Consider the following 18716-nt stretch of genomic DNA (forward strand, 5'->3'; position numbering starts at 1 on the left):
CTTTGTGCTCATCTACATAATGTGAAACACATTATATAAAGTTCTTTAATAAAAAATGTGATTGTTTACTTTTGTTTTAATTTGCTTTTGATGAATTTCATTAATGAATCCATTCAACTCCATTACCACACTCACCATGATCACCTTTATCATTGTACACATATATGTGAAGGGACTTCAATACATTTGTGGGGAAAACTCATTATCTTTTTATTCCAGTTTCCTCACAAACTTCTTGAAGCCCCTTTCACTTCTCCCATATAAAATTGGCTAAAACCAAAATCGAAATACCTTAATCATACAGAGAATAGTAATGATCCACACACAGACGTGTGTGACTTAATGTCCATAACCTCACTCCAAAAACCAAACTCCCTGGCACTGAGTCAATCCCAATTCAAAGCGCCTCTGCAGGACAGAGCATAAAACTGCCCCTGTGGGTTCCCAAGGTTACTCCTTTATGAGAGAACAAAGCTTCATCTTTCTCCTGCTAAGCAGCTGGGAGCTCTGAATTGCTGACCTTGCAGTTAGTAGGGCAACATGTAACCCATTCAGTCACCAGGGCTGCTACGAACGAAGATGCGATCTGATTTGGACACGGAGTGCACACAATCCTCATACATAGGCAGTCCCCAGTTTACGAATGAGAACTAGACCTAATTCTGTCGTTAGGTCGAATTTGTACATAAATTGGAAGCTTTAGGTATGGATCCTAACTGATTTCACCTCACCACAAACTTATTTCAGTCTAAGAGGGCAGTTTCCCTTTTAAACATAAAAAAAAAATTTAATGAAATACTTCCGAATACATAAAACATCTCGAACATAAGTAATAGTGTTTCTGTACATTGCAAAGTAGCACTCATTATTAGAAAGCACTGCACATACCTCAAAATTTGAATATAATAAGGTTTATGGGGCCGAGACCAAGAAGGGTGCAGTTAGATGTTGCCCTAGTGAATGTTATGGGCAATTAATAAGATTAAAATAGCTCAACCTTGTCACACACAAAAATGCTGACCAAAAAACCTGCCAAGGATATAAGAAGATTGTTCCTATTCATTCCATTTTGTTACACAGGCATCTGAGTAAAAGTCATCATGCCTTGGTTTGAAGGATCACAGACTTTTTAAAATATAGTATAAAATTCTGGGTTTACTTATTTTGTAATGGGTCATCTGTAAGCATGTATCTGTAAGTGTGCAGTCTTATGTTAGCATTGCAATCTACAGAGCAAAGATAAACATTTCTAAAAAATATATTAAAGATCATTATTAGTGTTTTTCATATTTGAAACGGAGAAGACTGAAGCCGGTTATATGTTTATCATAAGCTAACTGCCCGATGAAAGCTGGCTGCTTGCCTATACTACGTAAGAAGCAGGTCGCTCATATTCAACTCAGACATGCAGAAGGCACGCTTTGCCTGCAAGGTGACTGTCAGATCACCTGGTGATAAAGCAAAGAGGTCGATGTCAGTTGGCTGGGTTCTTGCAAATTTTATCTGGGTGGAACCAGATCCTCAAGTATGTCATTACCTCCCAACGAAGCCCTTTAACCTTGAAAGTGAAATATGACCCCATACAACACATTATACTTCTTCCTTTCCCTCACGGCACTGCATACATCAGGCTTAAAGACTGACTTCATTAAGAAGGCATAACATCAAAGTCATTTCCTTTTTCCAATTACTTCTTATTCCCTATCTAAAACCAAAGCCAATGTCAAATCCATGGCCATGGATTCGATTGCAACTCCTGAGCACCCTTTCCATAGACAGAGCAGCACTACCCCACAGGCTGTAAGTCTTTAAAGAAGCCAAATACCACATCTTTCTCCTACAGAGTGGATGATAAGTTGAACTGCTAACCTTTCAGTTGGCAACCACACACTTTCACCACGAAAGCACCACAAATCCTTAGGCAGAAATAAAACCAAGACACTCTACTGAGAAGGAAAAGAGTGATTTTTACAAAAGAAAAGAGAAGAAATTTTGATGATGCCAGGTGGAGTTGGTTCTGACTCGTGGCAACTCTGTACAACAGAACAAAACATGACCTGGTCCTATCCCATCATGGCAGTTGTTGCCATGTTTGAGACGATTTGCATCGCCTCGTTGTCAGTCATCGCCTTGAAGGTACTCCTTTGTCACTGGCGTGCATGTTAGCAAGTATAATGAACGAGTCTCTCTCGAGAACATATCCAAAGCACACGAGACAAAGTTTCGCCATCTTTGCTTCTACGATGATTGCTGGCTGCACTTGTTCCAACACAGATCTGATTTCTTCTGGCACGTCCTAGTATGTACAGTGCACACTCCTCACCAACACCACAATCCGCATGCATGTGGGGCAACTGAAAATGCCATGCCTTGGGGCCAGCACATCTTGGTCCTCAAAGCAGCATCTTAGATTGTTAACCCTTTCAAGAGCTTGAAGCCGAGGGTCTCGGAAGACCACATAACTGCACGTGCTCCAGTATGCTGACTATGAAAGACAGTCACTCCGAAACACTCACCTCTCAACCAGGGCTTCCCTCCCACTGACTCTCACTGCACCCTGTTAAAACTGTCTGCAATTGCAAGCAGGGCTAGGTGCTGTTTCTATTATTATCACTCATTCATGTATTAGCTTAATTGTCTGTTTCCTCTGACTAGCATGCAAGCTGCTTATAGGGCAAAAGGCCTTATTCACCAAGCTATTCCCAGCAACTAGACAAACAGCATTTGACACTACTCTTAATTAATTATCAGTTTAATAACATAAATTATGCTTATACATAGTACTAAGGATTACTCTAAATAAGAAGCTAATTCCTCCAAAGGATTTTCCAATATGGTCTCTAACGAACACGTTCTCTGTAGCTTCAGCAAGTTATGACTCAGAAGAAGCCTCTGTGGCAATAACTACCTTTGTAATTCATTCATGACGCATGACTCTCCTTCTACTAAGCAAGCAGTTCTCAATATGTGGGTAGCGACCCCTTTAGGGGGTCGAACTACCCTTTCACAGGGGTCGCCCGATTCATAACAGTAGAAAAATTAGTTATGAAGTAGCAACGACAATAATTTTATGGTTGGGGGGGGTCACAACAACATGAGGAACTGTATGAAAGGGTTGCAGCATGAGGAAGGTTGAGAACCACTGTACTAAGCAGTATTTAGAAGGAGCCCTGGTGGCATAGTAGGTTACGAGGTAAGCTCTAAAATGTGAGGTCAATAGTTTGAAACCACCCTGTGCTCCTGGTGTGCTCTCCAGGTGAGCAAGGTGAGGCGTTCTCCTTCATGAAAGATTTACAGCCTCAAAAACCCACAGGGGCAGCTCTACTTATCCTCTAGGATCTCTGAGTCAGAATTGAGTAGATAACATTCAGTCTTGCTTTACGGTTTTAAGCAATATTCTTGAGAATGTCAAGTTACATCTGTGAGAACTTAATAAATGTGCCTAAATCAGATTTGAGGCACAACAGTGCCATGGTAAGCAGATTATTTATTATCACCAATATAACTTAGGTCAACTTTTCACATTACTAAACACCCAGAGAGTCAGAACTAATCATTCTAAGTGATAAAATCTGAAGCAGTTATATATATATACCTATATATATATGTATATACATATGTGTGTATGTATGTGTGTGTATGTATGTGTGTGTGTATATATATATATCTATATATCTATATATATATCTTGTGCACCGGTTCTGAATGGTTATATAAACCTTTGCACTGTCTCTGCATTGCCACTAAAGACTATACTACAGAGGGCACTATTTCCTTCCTCGCATCATCAAATACCTCTCATTCCCAAAACATCTGTAGCAGTTACATAACCTACTGTCAACGTGCAAAGGGGATGAGCCTAGCCTGTCAATCAGGTCGCAGCTTGATGATCTCATTTGGAGGCACGAAGGAGATAAACAGCTCACTGGAGGGCAGACACACTCTGCTTCATCTTCCTGCTGACAAGACAGATGTGCTTCGCTGATGGAGCCAGAGCCCTGGGGCTGGAGGAGGAACATGGAGACCCACGCCAAGGCTAAAATGCTTCCTCAGCCACTGGATCCACAAGACTTTCCCCCCACTAGCCTATGTCTTTATTCCTGCATTTGACCCACTAGCCTATGTCTTTATTCATTGCATGTGCTGTGAGACTGAAGAATTTATAGACCGGTAACTGACATATAGGCTAATATCGGATTTACAGACTTGACCTGGACTGGGCTGGAATGTTTTCTTAATGTACAGTTGCTCTTTGATATAAAGTTCTCTCTTACACACGAGTGTCTATGAATTTGTTTCTCTAGTCCACCCAGACTAACACAACAGCTCATTGTGAAGCAATCATCAGTCAATCTGTAGCACAACTTTCGTGGGGTTAACAGCTCTGTCACAATAGTACATTTTTACATTTGTAATAACTTCCTTTGTTAAGTTTCATAAAACATCTCTCTAGCATCAAGAGGTAAGCCAAGCTCTGAGAGTCCATGATTTGGCATTGGGTAAGCATAGAGAGATTTACCGAAATCCTATTTACAATCTTCAAACTTTTATAATCTTTAAGGATAGCCTCTTTTTCCACCATTCTATTTTCAAGGTAATGAACCTGGACAATTCTTAGCGATTTTATCTCAAAACTCCTGTATTTCCTTGCTAACATTCTAATTCTGCTACTTGAAACTGTCTTGCCATATCCACGGTTACAACATTTGAGTGTAAAGACCAGAAAGGAAGAAAGTAAATCCTCTACTCATGTTTATCCTGAAGGCAGTTATGAAGAAATGCAAAGGCGGGGAGGGGACTCTGGGACTGAAGAGCGGCAGCTGATGGTGGCTGGGCCAACCTCGAGTGAGTCCTCACTCCCCAACCTCCTCCCACTGAAGCCTCTCACAGCTGTCACCTGCTCCTGTGAGAGAAGTGGACAAGAGAAACAAGGGAGGCGGCAAAGACCAGAAGCAAATGTAGCTGCAGACTAAGCGATCCCTTGCTCATGGGAGTCCTGAGGGTGGCCCGAATGTACTGATAGAGAAGCTCGAAAGAGAGACCGACGTAAACAAATGGGGTCATCTCCAGATGCCCCCGGCCCACAGCTGACGCTCCCCCAGCCAAGAGATCACGCTATCATCGAGCACTACTCTGTGCAAGGGGGGGAAACTTATTTCAGCTAGATAGGAAATGCCTTCTCCTGCTAGAACTTCACACATTAACTTCCCCAAAATGCACAGAAAGACGCCATTCTCACTTTCAGCTTCCGAGCTTCCTGTGAGAAAGGCTCAGGCATTTCTGACATTTACTGCACTACGTCCCTGTCATCCTGAAATATGCCTAACTACTTTGTACCTCTGCGTTACTGTGCCTGCTGCCACGGCACACAGAAAGCTCTTCGCCAGAAAGGAAAGTGCTTGTAAGGAGAAAGGTGCAAACTGCAGACGAATACGTAGAGCGCGACCTCAATCGTTTAAAAAGTCCATGTGTGTAAGGAGTCTTAAGAAGTTCATAGAAAATGTGCATAACAAAATAGATCTCAAAGACGTTTTACAGCGAAACAAGCATGTACTACCTTGTTTTAACATGTCTGTACAGGACCTAGTTTGAGGTGCCAAGAAGGATCAAGCTCACTGCCATTGAGTCAAGTCCGACTCAGAGCAGGCCTACAGGACGGAGCAGAGCTGCTCTCGTGGGTCCCGGAGTTGTAACTGTCTAGTGGAGTAGAAAGGCTCATCTTTCTCCTGAAAAACAGCTGGTGGTTTCAACAGCTGGAAAAGAAAGAACCCCTAACAAAGCAACAGGAACTCAGCTAAAATTCAAACAAAAAATAAACACCAAATTTACGGTGACCCGTGGATACAGAATGGTGAAATCATAACAAAGAGCTTATGAAGTCAATACCCCAAAGGAATCAGTTTACAAATAGATGGCTTGGTTTAAGACAGGATGAGGCGAGGGTGAAGACGACGCTGCCAGGGGCGAACCATCGGCATTCAACTTTTCCATGCCCTAATTAAAGAGGACCAACCATCCGCCTAACAGCAGAAACCACCGCCACCACCAAAGACCTCTCAGCTACCCATCAGTCCTGACTGACAAGTAACTGCTGACCACTGCTCTGCTCCCTGGGTGCTCAAACTGCTGCGCAGCTTAGCTGCTGACAAAAGCAGAGCTTCCCATGGAAATGTCAAACGCACGGATCCCAGGCCCTGATGCACTAGTTCAAGTAACTGTAACCAGGACATGAGATGTGGCTTTCCCAGGACCATCGTGAAAACAAAGCACAAGCAAAGCTCAAGGCAACTTGCTGGCTGGCTTTCTGAAGGGCCAAATCACATTAAATCTGCATATTCTAGAGTGTGTTCAGAAAGCCTGAGCTCCAGCAGAGTAAGATCAGGGAGAGCTTCCACAGAGCCCTTCTCCAGCACGACAATGCGACTGTTTTTGTCTCTCAGCAAACAAGGGCCATTTTTCAAGAGTTTTCAGTGGAAATCATTAGGCATTCAGCTTACAGTTCTGATTTGGCTCCTTCTGACTTTTTGTTTCCTAATCTTTAACTATTTCTTCATTTACTAATGTAAAACTGACATTATTGACACGGTTAAATTTCTAAGACCCTCAATTCTTAATGACTAAATGGCTAGCATTATCACTTATAAAAATGTCTTGATCTTAATGAAGCCTGTGTTGAGAAGTAAAATTTACTTTTTAAATTTTTATCTTTCAATTCCATGTTTCCAAAGTTTGCTCGTGTAACAGTGAACAACAATGCTTCCTCTAATAAGGATTAGGATACAGAGTACGAGGAAAGAGCTCGTGAACTCTTTGTACCACGGAATCAACTGACCATAGCGGCCTCACGTGCCAGAAGAGAACTGCTCCAGATGGCTTCTTCCTAGGTTGTGAACCTTCACAGGAAACACTGGTGGGTTTGAACTACACACTTCTCAGTTAGCGGATGAAGAAATGGCACGGGGGCCATGTGGGACCTCCTCCAGCTACCCAAGGAGAAAGGCGACTCCAACTTTCATTTATATGCGATTCCTGGGAGGTAAAGCTTAGACATGTCTCTAGACGCTTTCTCCATCCCATTCTGACACCAACTTTCCCTCCCACCGCACTCGACTTCTTGGCTTGGTTCAATAATTCATTGCAAGGGCCACCAAGAACTCACAAAAGAAAAAAAAAAAACCTCACATTTCCGGGGGTTTATTAGGGACATTAACAGGTTACAACTCAGGACCAAGAAAGCATTAAAGACACAGTCTTTTGTCCACTGCAGCAACCCTTCGCAACCACGCCAGGAGCCACGTCTCTTTGGTCCTTAGCCTCGCTGCCACACAAGCCCTTGACCTTGCTCTGTGGGCAAGGAAGCCATGTTCAGTCTCATCATGGTCTTGGTGCTGTCTGTCTCTGGTACCTTCCTACTTCACGCTGGGAGTCAACCCATGTTCCAGTAGTGGCTCTTCTTTCTTGGTATTCATAGAATTCTGCTTTCCTGCTTCTGAGATGGCTCACTCTTAAACCCGGAGTGGCAAAACCAAGCGATTCCTGAGTTAGTCTTCTTTATCTTATCTGTGTGCTCCCACCCAATCATTTCATGGGAAAGGCCATGGGTAGAGGAATCATAGCAAGCACCTTCGCTTCACCGTAACAGCCGAATGCTAACCAGTTTGACCAGGACTCCTTCTTACACAGCTAGTGCTACACATCTATATTTTTATTTCACTCATAGTGTGCACAGACATTACTTCTATAATTAAAAGACACTGGGTGAGTTAATTATATTAACTGACATGCACCAAGGGGTTTTGGTGTCACACATCCAAGAGCAAAGCACTAAAATTGCTCCTGATCTGGAGCAAAGGATGGCGCTAACGGGAGATGGACAGAGGTCTACCCTTCTCTGAGACAATACCTAAAACTGACAACTCAAGACAACGATTAAAGATACTGTCTGGAAATGGAGAAGTAAATACCAAGAGAACAGGTGAGAGCTGAAGGTTTACTCTCAAATAAGAGACCCTGATAATAAAGGGTTGCCTGTTGGGCTGCTAACCACACTTGAATAAAAAACAAATGTCAACTAGATCCTGAAAGTAATTTGCCCGTGGCTTCCTCTAAGCTTGTATGTATCCCAGAGCTAGTTCTGCAAACTTTCACACTAGAAATCCCAAAATTTATGTTCGCACAATGCTTCTGTGTGATTGTCTGATGATATAGACCTAACTATGCTGACATTTACTGGATGCCGTGGATACACCTGACCTGAAATGAGGTTACCATTTCCTCAAGGACGTTTAGGTCTATCAGAAAATGAACAATATCACAAAGTGCTAATATGGCCAGACTACTAGAGGACCAAAACACCTCCACTTTCCTTCCCAAATCCCTTTACCAGGCCTTCTCACTTTATGGTAAAGCCCTAGCATCCTCCTCCCCATCAGGGCCCAGGCACCCTGGACTCCCTTTACGCTTTATCTCTTAGGCACCTCATCCTGCCTCCCCAATATCTTCTGTCCAGTTTTCTATGCCCATTGTCACCATTTTCATTTAAACCTTTAAAAACTCTTACTTAGTAACTGGGGGGGTGGGGGGGGCGCACGGGAGAACCCTCCCAATATCCAATCACTTTAATCGCTAACTCACTCTTTCATGATTCGCCTATACTCCAAGCAAACTCCCTACCCACATCCATGCCATTCCTTCACTCAGCCTGCACTCGCTTGCCTTCTCATGGCGGCCTATTCACAGCCTCACCCGTCCTTCGAGATACAACTCAAATGCCACCACCTCTATGTCGGAAGAGTGCACTACCTGGAGACTACTGGGGCACTGTGTTCTTAACCCTATAGAATTCATTATTTCTTTGTATTGTCATCTCTTGCATCCTCTACTATATTTTACATCTCTAAGGCAGAAAATGTATCCATCCCTATATCCTCCGCAATACCTGCCTATGATCTGCACTCATAAACAAACATACTCCACCCTATCCTACAGGGGCACTGTGGGTTGGAATTGACTCAACAGCAGGGTTACAAATCCTTAGGAAGGCAGCCTGCCTCATGTTTCTTGCAGAGTACGGCTGCTTGTTTTGAACCAGCGACTGTTCGGTTAGAGCCATCAGGTTCCCTTACATAAGCATTAAAACATGTGAAATGAGAAAAGGACAACCAACAATTTTGGAGAAATTATCAGGTACTTTGGGGAGCTCTGGTGGCACAGTGAGTTATGTACTGAGCTGCAACCACCAGGTCAGCAGTTCTAACCCACCAGCCGCTCCACTGGAGAAAGAGTGAGGCTCTCTACTCCTGTAAAGATGTATTCAAAAGTCTCAGAAACCCACAGGGGCAGTTCAACTGTCCTATGAAGTCACGATGAGTCCGAACAGCCTTGAATGAAGTGAATTTGGTTTTGATTTATCAGGTACTTTATATCACTTAACCCTTAAGACAACTCTGGCAGGTATCAATCATTTATTCCCCAAGGTTATTCTTTATATGTTTAACATGAGGAATTTAGGTTAAGGGGTCATACAGCTATTTGGAAACACAATCAAGATTCCAACCTATTCAACCTTTTTACTGGTAAATTGTGTCTTCTCAAAAAAAATTTTCTTTAATTGCATCTTCTCAAAGAAAACTTTTTTGAAAAGTCCTGTTCAAAAGTAGGAATTTGAACTAGTCAAATCTACTGATTCTTAATCAGTATTATCCAGGGTCACAATGAGGTGGGATTGACTAAATGGCAGTGAATTTAACTCAGTTCAATATTCAGGATGGAAAGTCAAATGCTCAGCCAAGGGTCAACTGAAATGAATCATTAGAAGCTCTGATTATCACGTGAAGGAATACACAGAGCCCACTTAGAACAAACTGGAGAACAGCCTAACGGAGTTGAGAGCATCTCACACCCAACAGCCTGGAAGGAAATGGGGCTCCTTCAGCCCCTCAACCACAAAGAACTGAATTCTGCAAACAAGCTGAAGGAGCTGGGAAGGTATCATCCCCCAAGCCTCCAGTTAGAGCCCAGCGCACTCTGCTCAGAATCTTGAGACTCAAAGCCAGTGTTTCCCACAGAGGGCTACACTGCCCTCTAGGGTGTGCTGGACTCATCGGGGAGCTGCAAAGGCAGGTAACCACACTGCTAACACTATTGATCTGGGATTGTGGGCTACAGTGCAGAAGCTTTTCATTGCAAGGAATGCATGGAGTACCATAATTTTTTTTCATAAAAAGGGTAGTAGGCCAAATAAATCTGGAGATCTGTGCTCTAAACAGAGACCAGAAAAACCTACCTACCTAAATTTCTGACCTGCAAAACTATTTTTAAGTGGTTAAATTTGTGGTAACTTGCTATGAAGCAATGGTACATCAGCTGCTTCACTAATATAAGAAATGGCATTAATTTTAATGCAAAAAATGCTTACTACTCCTGTAAAGAGTTACAGTCTCAGAAACTCACAAGGGCAGTTCTAGCCTGCCCAGTACAGTACAGTCGCTATGAGTCAGCAGCGACTTGAGGGCAGTGAGTTTGGTTATAGTTTTCAACGCAGAATAGCTATTTGTTGCTGTTGTTGCGATGTTACCAAGTCAATTTCAACTCCTAATAGAGTAGAACTGCCCTAGCTGTAAGTTCGAGCTAACCAGACACCAGGTCTTTTACTGTCGGAGCTAATGGGTGGGTGTGAACCAATGATTCGGCTAGCAGTGAACAGGGAACCCTGGAATGGCAGCTACATACAGCTCGCTTAAATGAAGAAAGAGCTCCAGCGAGTCTCTCTCACTGTGTTTTCCCCACAGCTAGAAACTGAGGCATTTCTCTCAAATTGGTAGCAGATTTGGGGTAGCGGAGGAAACAATCAGACTCTGCCCCAGGATCCTTCTGACTCAGAACCACCCTACAGGGCGGAGACTGCACATCCTTAAAAGAGCTGAAAGCCTCATCTTTCTAGCGCAGAGCAGCTGGTGGGTCTGAACTGCAATCTGTCACCGAGGTTGTCATGATCTGACATCAACTCTAGCATCTAATCACAAATATACTTAAAGGAGTTCCAACAATTTCATGGGGAAATGGAATGAAAAAGAATGGAATTTCTCCACAAACTTACTGAAGCATCGCTTGTATTAGGAACAAGGATGGCCAGACTTCACTTGCTTTGAACAAGCAAGCCATCAGAGGGGGCCAATCACCAGATGCTTGGTAAAGGCACAGGGTCAGTAAAAATGAGGAAGCCTCTTAAGGAGATGAATTGCTATCAGGGCAGCAGCCATGGACTCAAACACAGCAATGAGTGTACAGATGGAGCAGGACTGGAAACGTCATATGTCACAGCCAACTCAACAGCACCTAACAAGGAAGGGGCTTCAAATTCACGGAAAAATTCCATTATCTGTAAACTGATTTTCCCAAAAGTTTCTGAAGCCCATCCCCCTCACCCCTATATTTCTAAGCAGCTCAATGTCTCATGACACCTTACCCTACACATCATTAGATAAGGGGGTGGTGACACCGGTTTTTACTTAATAAATTATTTAAAGAAACCACAACAAATATTCTAAGTTGCATAATATGTAGCAAAGAGTATTATATATGAAAAGGTCATCTAATTTGTGCTTATTTTCTCTTAAATATTGTTCTACGTTACAACCTAAATTACTTTTCAAGCTTAACAATTAATGCAAATAGCACAATGCTCCAATAAAAATAATGCTTAAAACTCCTTTCATCATCAGAACTCAGTAGGGGATAAAACCTGATCTTCTGCAACTAATTAAAATGTGTATGTAGTAAAATAACCAAACAAGTGAAAAGTTCAGTTCCTCCTTTCCTTTAGAAATCGTGTGACAGTTTAAAATGATAATCAATGAGAAAATACTAGCACCAAAATAATCGTTTACCGACTAAACCTGGGGAGGTAGAAGCCTGATATTTATAACTACAGAAAACAGAGCTAATCTAGATTTTAAATAAGACATTCTTATAATTTCAAAATGCGTCTTTGTCCCCATCTTTCTGAATTTGTGAAAAATAAATATAGAAACTCTAGAGTGCATTTCAAAAACTGAAAGCTGCTCCCAGCCTCATTCCCTAAGCAGTTTTCTTTACAAACCCTAGAAAAAATGCTACATGGCGGTCCACATTCAAGACCAAGTTTCTCAGCAAGCAGGCCCATTCTTTGTTCTTTTAAGCCAGTTCTTTCATGTAATAAATTAAAACAAAGTCTTGAACTACAAGTCATAAAAGTCACAATGACTTAATGAACAATTTAGAAGTTCCTTTCCCCCCAATTTAGGAGGTTTCCAATGTTGTCGTCTGTCACTTCACTTGCATTCTCCCTAACCTTGAGTGTGACAGAAAATCTAGTATGAAAAAGATCCTTACAATATTTGCCTTCGTTTTACATTATCCAGAAGAGGTAGCTATTCTCTTAAAATGCACAAAATATATAACTGCTTGTTTTTCAGGAGCGCCTTCCGTCGCTGCTGTTCAGTGCCATCACGTCAATCGCAGCAATCTTCTGTCTGACAGAAGGAAACACTGCCTGGTCCTGTCCCAGCTTCACCACACTTGCTCTGTGAAGTGCATGGTTGCAGCCACTGTGTCAATTCCTCTCGCTGGGGGTCTCCGTAGTTAACGCGGACTCTCTTTTACCAGGCATGTTGTCCTTCTCCAGGGACTGGTCTCTCCCATAAGGCATCCACATAAATGAGACGAAATCCTGACATTCTCACTTTGAAGACTCGGCTGATAGTAAGTATTTGACAGTCTACTCGCGTTAAAGTGTTAGTCTGGAGTAGTTTATTATTATTCTTATTTACCAGGTACTGTTCAAGATGCTCTCAATGTTTAGTACAGATAAATTGTTTTCCACAGTACCTTTCAATAAATCCTCAACTACATAATCCAACTGCGGTGTAAAAAACATCAGCAGCAACCTTTGGAAAACTAGACAAGGTTATTTTTAACACTCAACTTTCTTAAGCTGAAATTGTCAGGGTTAGGATCTTAATGCTGACAGAAGTTCCAGAATTCACTGAGTTTCCAATTTATTGTAAAAAATAAACAAAACTCAGTGGTGTAAAGAGAATCAAATCCCCTAAGCGTCAAGAAAAGTAAGCCCTGCTGCAAAGAAAGCATGTCCTCACACACAGCTCATAAGAAAGCGCTATTGCTAAATGGTGGTATATTGCGGGTTAGGTGTTGGGCTGCTAAACCCAAGGTCAGCAGTTTGAAGCCATCCACAGCTCCGAGGGAGAAAGGTTTTCTGCTCCGAGGTAGATTTCCTGTCTCAGAAACCCACAGTAGGAGTTCGACGCTGTCCTGCATGGTCACTGAACGTCAGACTGACTTAATGGCAGTGTGTGAGTTGATATTGCTAACTGAGGAAGATGCTACACAGATGGAAAGACCCTACAGAAACTACGTGTTTTCCCCTTCCTTAAACAATTTCTTTTTTAAAAAAATGTTTTTCTGCTCTAGTCTTTGGAAAATGCTCTGGTAGTGCAAGGGTTAAGCACTCAGCTGCTAACTTTTCAGGTCCTAACCGACAAGCTTCTCCGTTAGAGAGGAGACCTGACAATACGCTCCAGTAAAGACAAGCAACCACCGAGGAAACCAGTTCTCGGACCCACAGGGTTCGCGGTAAGTCCCAATCCATGTGATGGCAGCAACAACGTGGTGTTTGGAAGAGTCCTTGTATGGAACATTAAAAGAATGACCGTTCAAAGCCACCCAGAGCCTCCTCAGAAGAAGCACCCAGCTATCTCCTTTTGAAAAGCCACGCTCCCTTCCCCAATCCCACTGAGTCAATTCGGCCGCATGGCGCTTCCAAAGCGATGCCAGAGCAGAGCCTCATCTTTCTCTCTTGGAGCAGCTGAAGCCTTTCAATGCTGACCTTGCCATTAGCAGCCCAAGGCCTCAAAACCCTAAAAACAACCAGGCCAAATTCACTGCTATGGAGTTAATTCCAACTCATAGAAATCCCATAGGCACTAGCGAAACTAACTGCACCTACGGGTTTCTGAGTCTCACTCTCTACAGAACTAAAAGGCCGTGGCTTTGTCCAGTACATACAGTAGCAGGTTGTTTCAAACTGCTAACCTTGCAGTTAGCACGCCAACATGTAACCGCTAAACCACCAGGGCGCCAATAAATAAATAACTTAACAGGAAAAAAAAAAGTCCTTAAAAGTCCAATGGGGTCCCTTAGGGTTACCAGAGGTTACTGTGAGTCCAAATTCACAACTGGTAAGCTCTTTGGAATCTTCACTAAGGACGTAGCCTGTAACGATTTCCTCAACAACATCAAATACTACACACAATAAACGATCTTAGCGTTTATAATCATTACCAGAAACAGTAATGTCTACCATGTCCTACATGTCTAATTCACATTAACAGTGGCACTTTGCATATCACCTTCCTAAAAAATTCCCCACCAGCACCACCACCTCCCCCCAAGACACCTAAACCTGGAGACTCTTTTCTCAGGAAGGAAACAAAAAACAAGCAGGGATCCTACAGGGAAGGGTAGAAATGCCCCTGTGGGTTTCTTAGAATATAGCTGTTTACAGGAATGGAAAGCCCCCCTTTCTCTTCCAGAGCAGCTGGTGGCTTTGAACCGCTGCCCTTGAAGTTAGCAGCCCAACACACAACCCCTACTCCACCAGGGCTCTTTCTCTGGAAGTGAAAGGTCATCCAAATACCCGGTTATGTTACCTAGCAAGTTCTATCAGAAATGCTGTTCTCCAAGAACTAGGTAAGTGCTGACATGATAGGCAGAAGGGGAGGATTCGAATACACCTCATCAGCCTGCAACTCCCAAGTAAAGAACAGCTCGATGTCTAACCTAAGGCACTACACTCGAAAAACGAAAAATCAGATCTGGTCAAAGAAGAGGAAAAGCAGAAAAATCCAGCGGTGACTGAAAAACTGAAGCCTGCATTCTGACAGAAACTAACAGAACATAGAAGTCATCTCGCCAAATAAGCCCCTTATTTTTAAAAAAAACCCAAAAAGTCGTCTACTGGATTACTGATGTCCTATCATCTCAATAAATGCTCGAAATGAAGTAAAAGCAGTGCCTCTCGAGGGATTTGGCCCATTTGATTTCTGCTGCACGCTCCCGTCTCGACCAACTGCTGAGGGTTCTGATGAGACTGGCCCAGGCTGGGTTCTCAAAGAGCTCCGGAGCGAGGCTGCAGATGAGGCCGGTCCCAAGCAGTCGGTGCCCACGCCCGACTCGGCGAAAGGATTGTGAAAACTCTGTCACCTACATCATTCCACGAACGCGAACCCGATTCGAACCCGCCTTCCCCCACACCCCCCCACCAAAGCGGGCGGGCCAAGTCTGGGGTTCCCTATAGACCCCGACTCCCCGCTGTCCCCCTGGCCAGCACCGCGGTCTCCCCACCTTCCTCCTCCTCCTGCCCCCCCCCGGGTCCCCGCAAAGAGCGGGGCGGGAGCCGAGGAAGGCGGGGAGGCCAGCCGGATCCGGACGTCCACGCCGGCCCCGCCCCCGGCCCTCGGGGACGGTCCCCCGCGCGCCCGGCGAGCGCACCGCGACCGACGCCGCCCCGGAGCGCCCGGGCCCCCGCCCCCGCCCCCGCCGCGCATCCCGCCCGCCGGCCCGCTCACCTCCAGGCGCAGGGAGGCCCCGCAGCCTCGCAGGAACTCGCGGATGTTGCTGAGACACTCGCTCTCGCTGCGCGGCTCCGGGTAGACCTGCAACACAGAGCAGACGCGCTGAGCGCGGCCACGGCCACGGCGGAGGCCACGGCGGAGGCCGCGGACGCGCCCCGAGCCGGCCCCGGCGAGCAGCCCAGCCCCAGCCCCGCGCGCGCGTCCCGGGGCTCGCCGCGGCCTCGGCCGCCCCGGCGCCGGCCGGCCCGAGCTTTGCTTTCCTCACCCTTTTTCCTGCCTCTCGGGCTGCACCAATCCCTTTTCCCCCCTTTTCCTCACCAGGAAGTCGACCTGGCGCCGGAAGTGACGCACAGGCAGCGCCCCCGCCCCAGCCCCGGCCCCGTGCGGGGCGCTTGGGTCCCGGCGCCGGGGCCGGGCGCTCGCGGTCGCCCCTCGCTGCCTCGCACCCCGTGGAAGCCGCGCTTCCTCGACGGCCCGGAGGGGCTTGAGCCTCTGAAAGAGGGGGCTGAGAGGGGACAGAGTGTCTTTGACCCCGGCCCCGGATAGGGATGAGCGAAATCTTCTATTGCTGGTTTAAAATAAGTAGCTGGTGGATTTTGCAAATCGTGGTCAGAGTGCAATGTTTTCTTTTCCCCAATGCAGGCCCGTGTGTTTCTTGCACGATGAAACCAAAACAACCCGCGACACATCGACAACGAAGTCAGCCGGGAAGCCTTCCTGACCGACAAGGGGGCAGGGGATGGGGCGCTGTACAATTGCGGGCGCGTTCCTGAGTTCCAAGCCCGGAATTGTCAGGGCCTTGATCTGCAAGTGGCAAGAAAACAGGCACATGGAGGCCAGTACCAGATGACTGATAATCAAGAGAGAATGCTGAGACAAAGCCAAGGTTTTATCTAAGGAATACTTTAATTGGTTAGGAATGCATTTTAGGTTCTGAGCTGTGGACGAAGAAGACCTTAAATGTTGGCAGTTACACTACTTCATCATTCAGAATTAGCGCATTTGAGCGGCATTCGAGGCATTTTTGTCCTTTCCTCTAGGGGGAAATCACGCTATTCCATGGGGCCGCTCTCAGGAATAGTGTAGCTGCATGTCTTTTAAGTGTTCCAGGCTTTTGTGATTAGAAATCAAAACCAGGTGCCAAGATGCAAAGAGGGACCGGATGAGGCTTGGCCCCCTCCCCACTGGACAGACTGTTAGGAGAAAGTGCTGACATGTGTCTCTCCACATGGAACAGATGTGTTTTTATGGAACAGCAAAACCAAAGCTGTCTCCTAGGCCAGTTGTTCTTTTGTACTTTGTTGTTAAATCTCCTCCCTAAAAGAATTTTGGAAATTAACATATTACGCAAAATATATGTAGTTAACATCAAAGTAGTCTCTCTTGGTAATTTTAAATAGTTGCCAAGGATAGTATTTCTAATGCACTAATAATGGCATTGTAAAGTCATACTGGTAACATCTGTTTTTGAAATATATTCAGCTCTTCCGAGGATAATGTCTGGAACAGTGGTTCTCAACCTTCCTGATGGACACTTGAACAGTTCCTCAGGTTGTGGTGACCCCCTCCCCCAACCATAACATTATTTTCGTTGCTACTTCATCACTAATTTTGCTGCTGTTATGAATCGGGGTGACCCCTGTGAAAGGGTCGTTCGACCCCCCAAAGGGGTCACAACCCACAGGTTGAGAACCGCTGGTCTAGAGGCATGCAAAATGACCCAGTGTTTGAGGTATTGTCCTGGACTCTCCTACAATACAGTCTCTATCAAAACTAAAGTGTTCTCTCCCTTTTCACCAAAAGCAAAAATGTTTACAAAGAATCAAATCCACATATGCTGTGTGCCCAGTTTGACTTTGAGTTTGTGCAGAGACCTAAAGTTCCTATGAAGGCATTCCAAAAACATGTCAGTAGGACCCATGGTGGTTCCATGTGTGACATGTGTTGTCTGTGAAGGATCGGTCATGTAAGCAGAAATGGCTTTGAAAGTATGAAAGCACAAGCTGTGTCAGAAAGTTAAATTAAAAAATAAATGTGTCAAATAGGGGTAATTTTCTCCATGTCAAAATGTGTTGCGTGAGTCTGAAGAGGAATTTATAGATTGGTATCAGACATATGGGCTAATACCAGATTTATAGACTTGACCTGGACTGGGCTGGGATGTTTTCTCAATATGCAATTATTCGTTGATATAAAGCTTTCTTATACACTTTTGTCTATGAATTTGTTTCTCTAGTCAACCCAGACTAACACACCTTTGCTTCAAAACAAAGCTCAGAAGACAGGAAAGATGGAGGAATGGATCTGGAGACCCCAAAGAGGGAGTGGGAAGAATGTTACTGCATTGGGGGAAATGCAAATAATGTTACAAAACAAAATGTGTCTAGATAGTCGAATTTTGCTCTGTAATCTTTCACCCAAAGCACAATAAATTTAAAAGAAAATTAAATTTATTCTTTGAAATTCAAAACATTTGTACTTGTTAAAAGTCAAATTTTATATATTTCTATTTTTTAATTTGTTTCTAGTCCACTTTCCCCCACAGAATTGTACCCTAATGTAATATATTTTTATGCTAGACCGGTTTATTGATCACATTTTTGCAACAAATCTAAATTTAAGCAGTTCAAATGATAAGTTCCTGAGTGGGTTTTTTTCTGAAATAAATTAATAACATGCATACACAAACAGAAACAATATTACACATACTTATCTGCAATCCAGTAAATTCTGACATATAATCACCCTGTATTACAAGGTGTTTTATTTTTGTTTTTACAAATGATGTCTTTCTTGACCTTCCTCCTCAAGCTAGTCGGTTTTAGGTGAGTACATCAGCTATTTGAGAGTCTGTCACTTATATTGCCAGAATTTAATAAGGATAGCATCAATTCTATTCCTTGTCTTGGGCTTTGTTTTATTTTGTGATGAGAATGCTGAAAAACCTTGTTCACAGAAATACATGGAAATGGAAGGAATTTTATGATGGTCTAACTTAATTGTTTGAAACCTGCGTTCTAGCAAACATTCAAAAGTGATAATTTAAAAATATAGATAAATGTTAAATCACCAGCAACTTATGTT

The 18716-nt window shown here is 44.0% G+C and overlaps 1 protein-coding gene across 3 annotated transcripts in view; it reads right to left on the minus strand.

The window, feature by feature from the left end:
* The window catches only part of ARHGEF7 (Rho guanine nucleotide exchange factor 7), a 206229-nt gene that overhangs the window by 145582 nt on the left and 41931 nt on the right, over nt 1–18716 (minus strand). The window contains exons 1-2 of one of the 3 annotated variants that reach the window (XM_075563417.1): nt 15898–15970; nt 15627–15713 (exon numbers count right to left, since the gene is read on the minus strand). The exons of 1 other annotated variant lie outside the window; for it this stretch is intronic. Coding sequence is in view for 1 of the 2 variants with exons in the window: in XM_075563415.1 (XP_075419530.1) it covers nt 15627–15713 (87 nt within the window). In the remaining variant the exon portion in view is untranslated. Of the gene's footprint in view, nt 1–15626; nt 15714–15897; nt 15971–18716 lie in introns of those variants that run through there. One more of the 3 variants, XM_075563415.1, reaches the window with a different exon arrangement.

The sequence above is a fragment of the Tenrec ecaudatus genome, chromosome 11 (genome assembly GCF_050624435.1).
Source record: "Tenrec ecaudatus isolate mTenEca1 chromosome 11, mTenEca1.hap1, whole genome shotgun sequence".
NCBI classification, from domain to species: domain Eukaryota; kingdom Metazoa; phylum Chordata; class Mammalia; order Afrosoricida; family Tenrecidae; genus Tenrec; species Tenrec ecaudatus.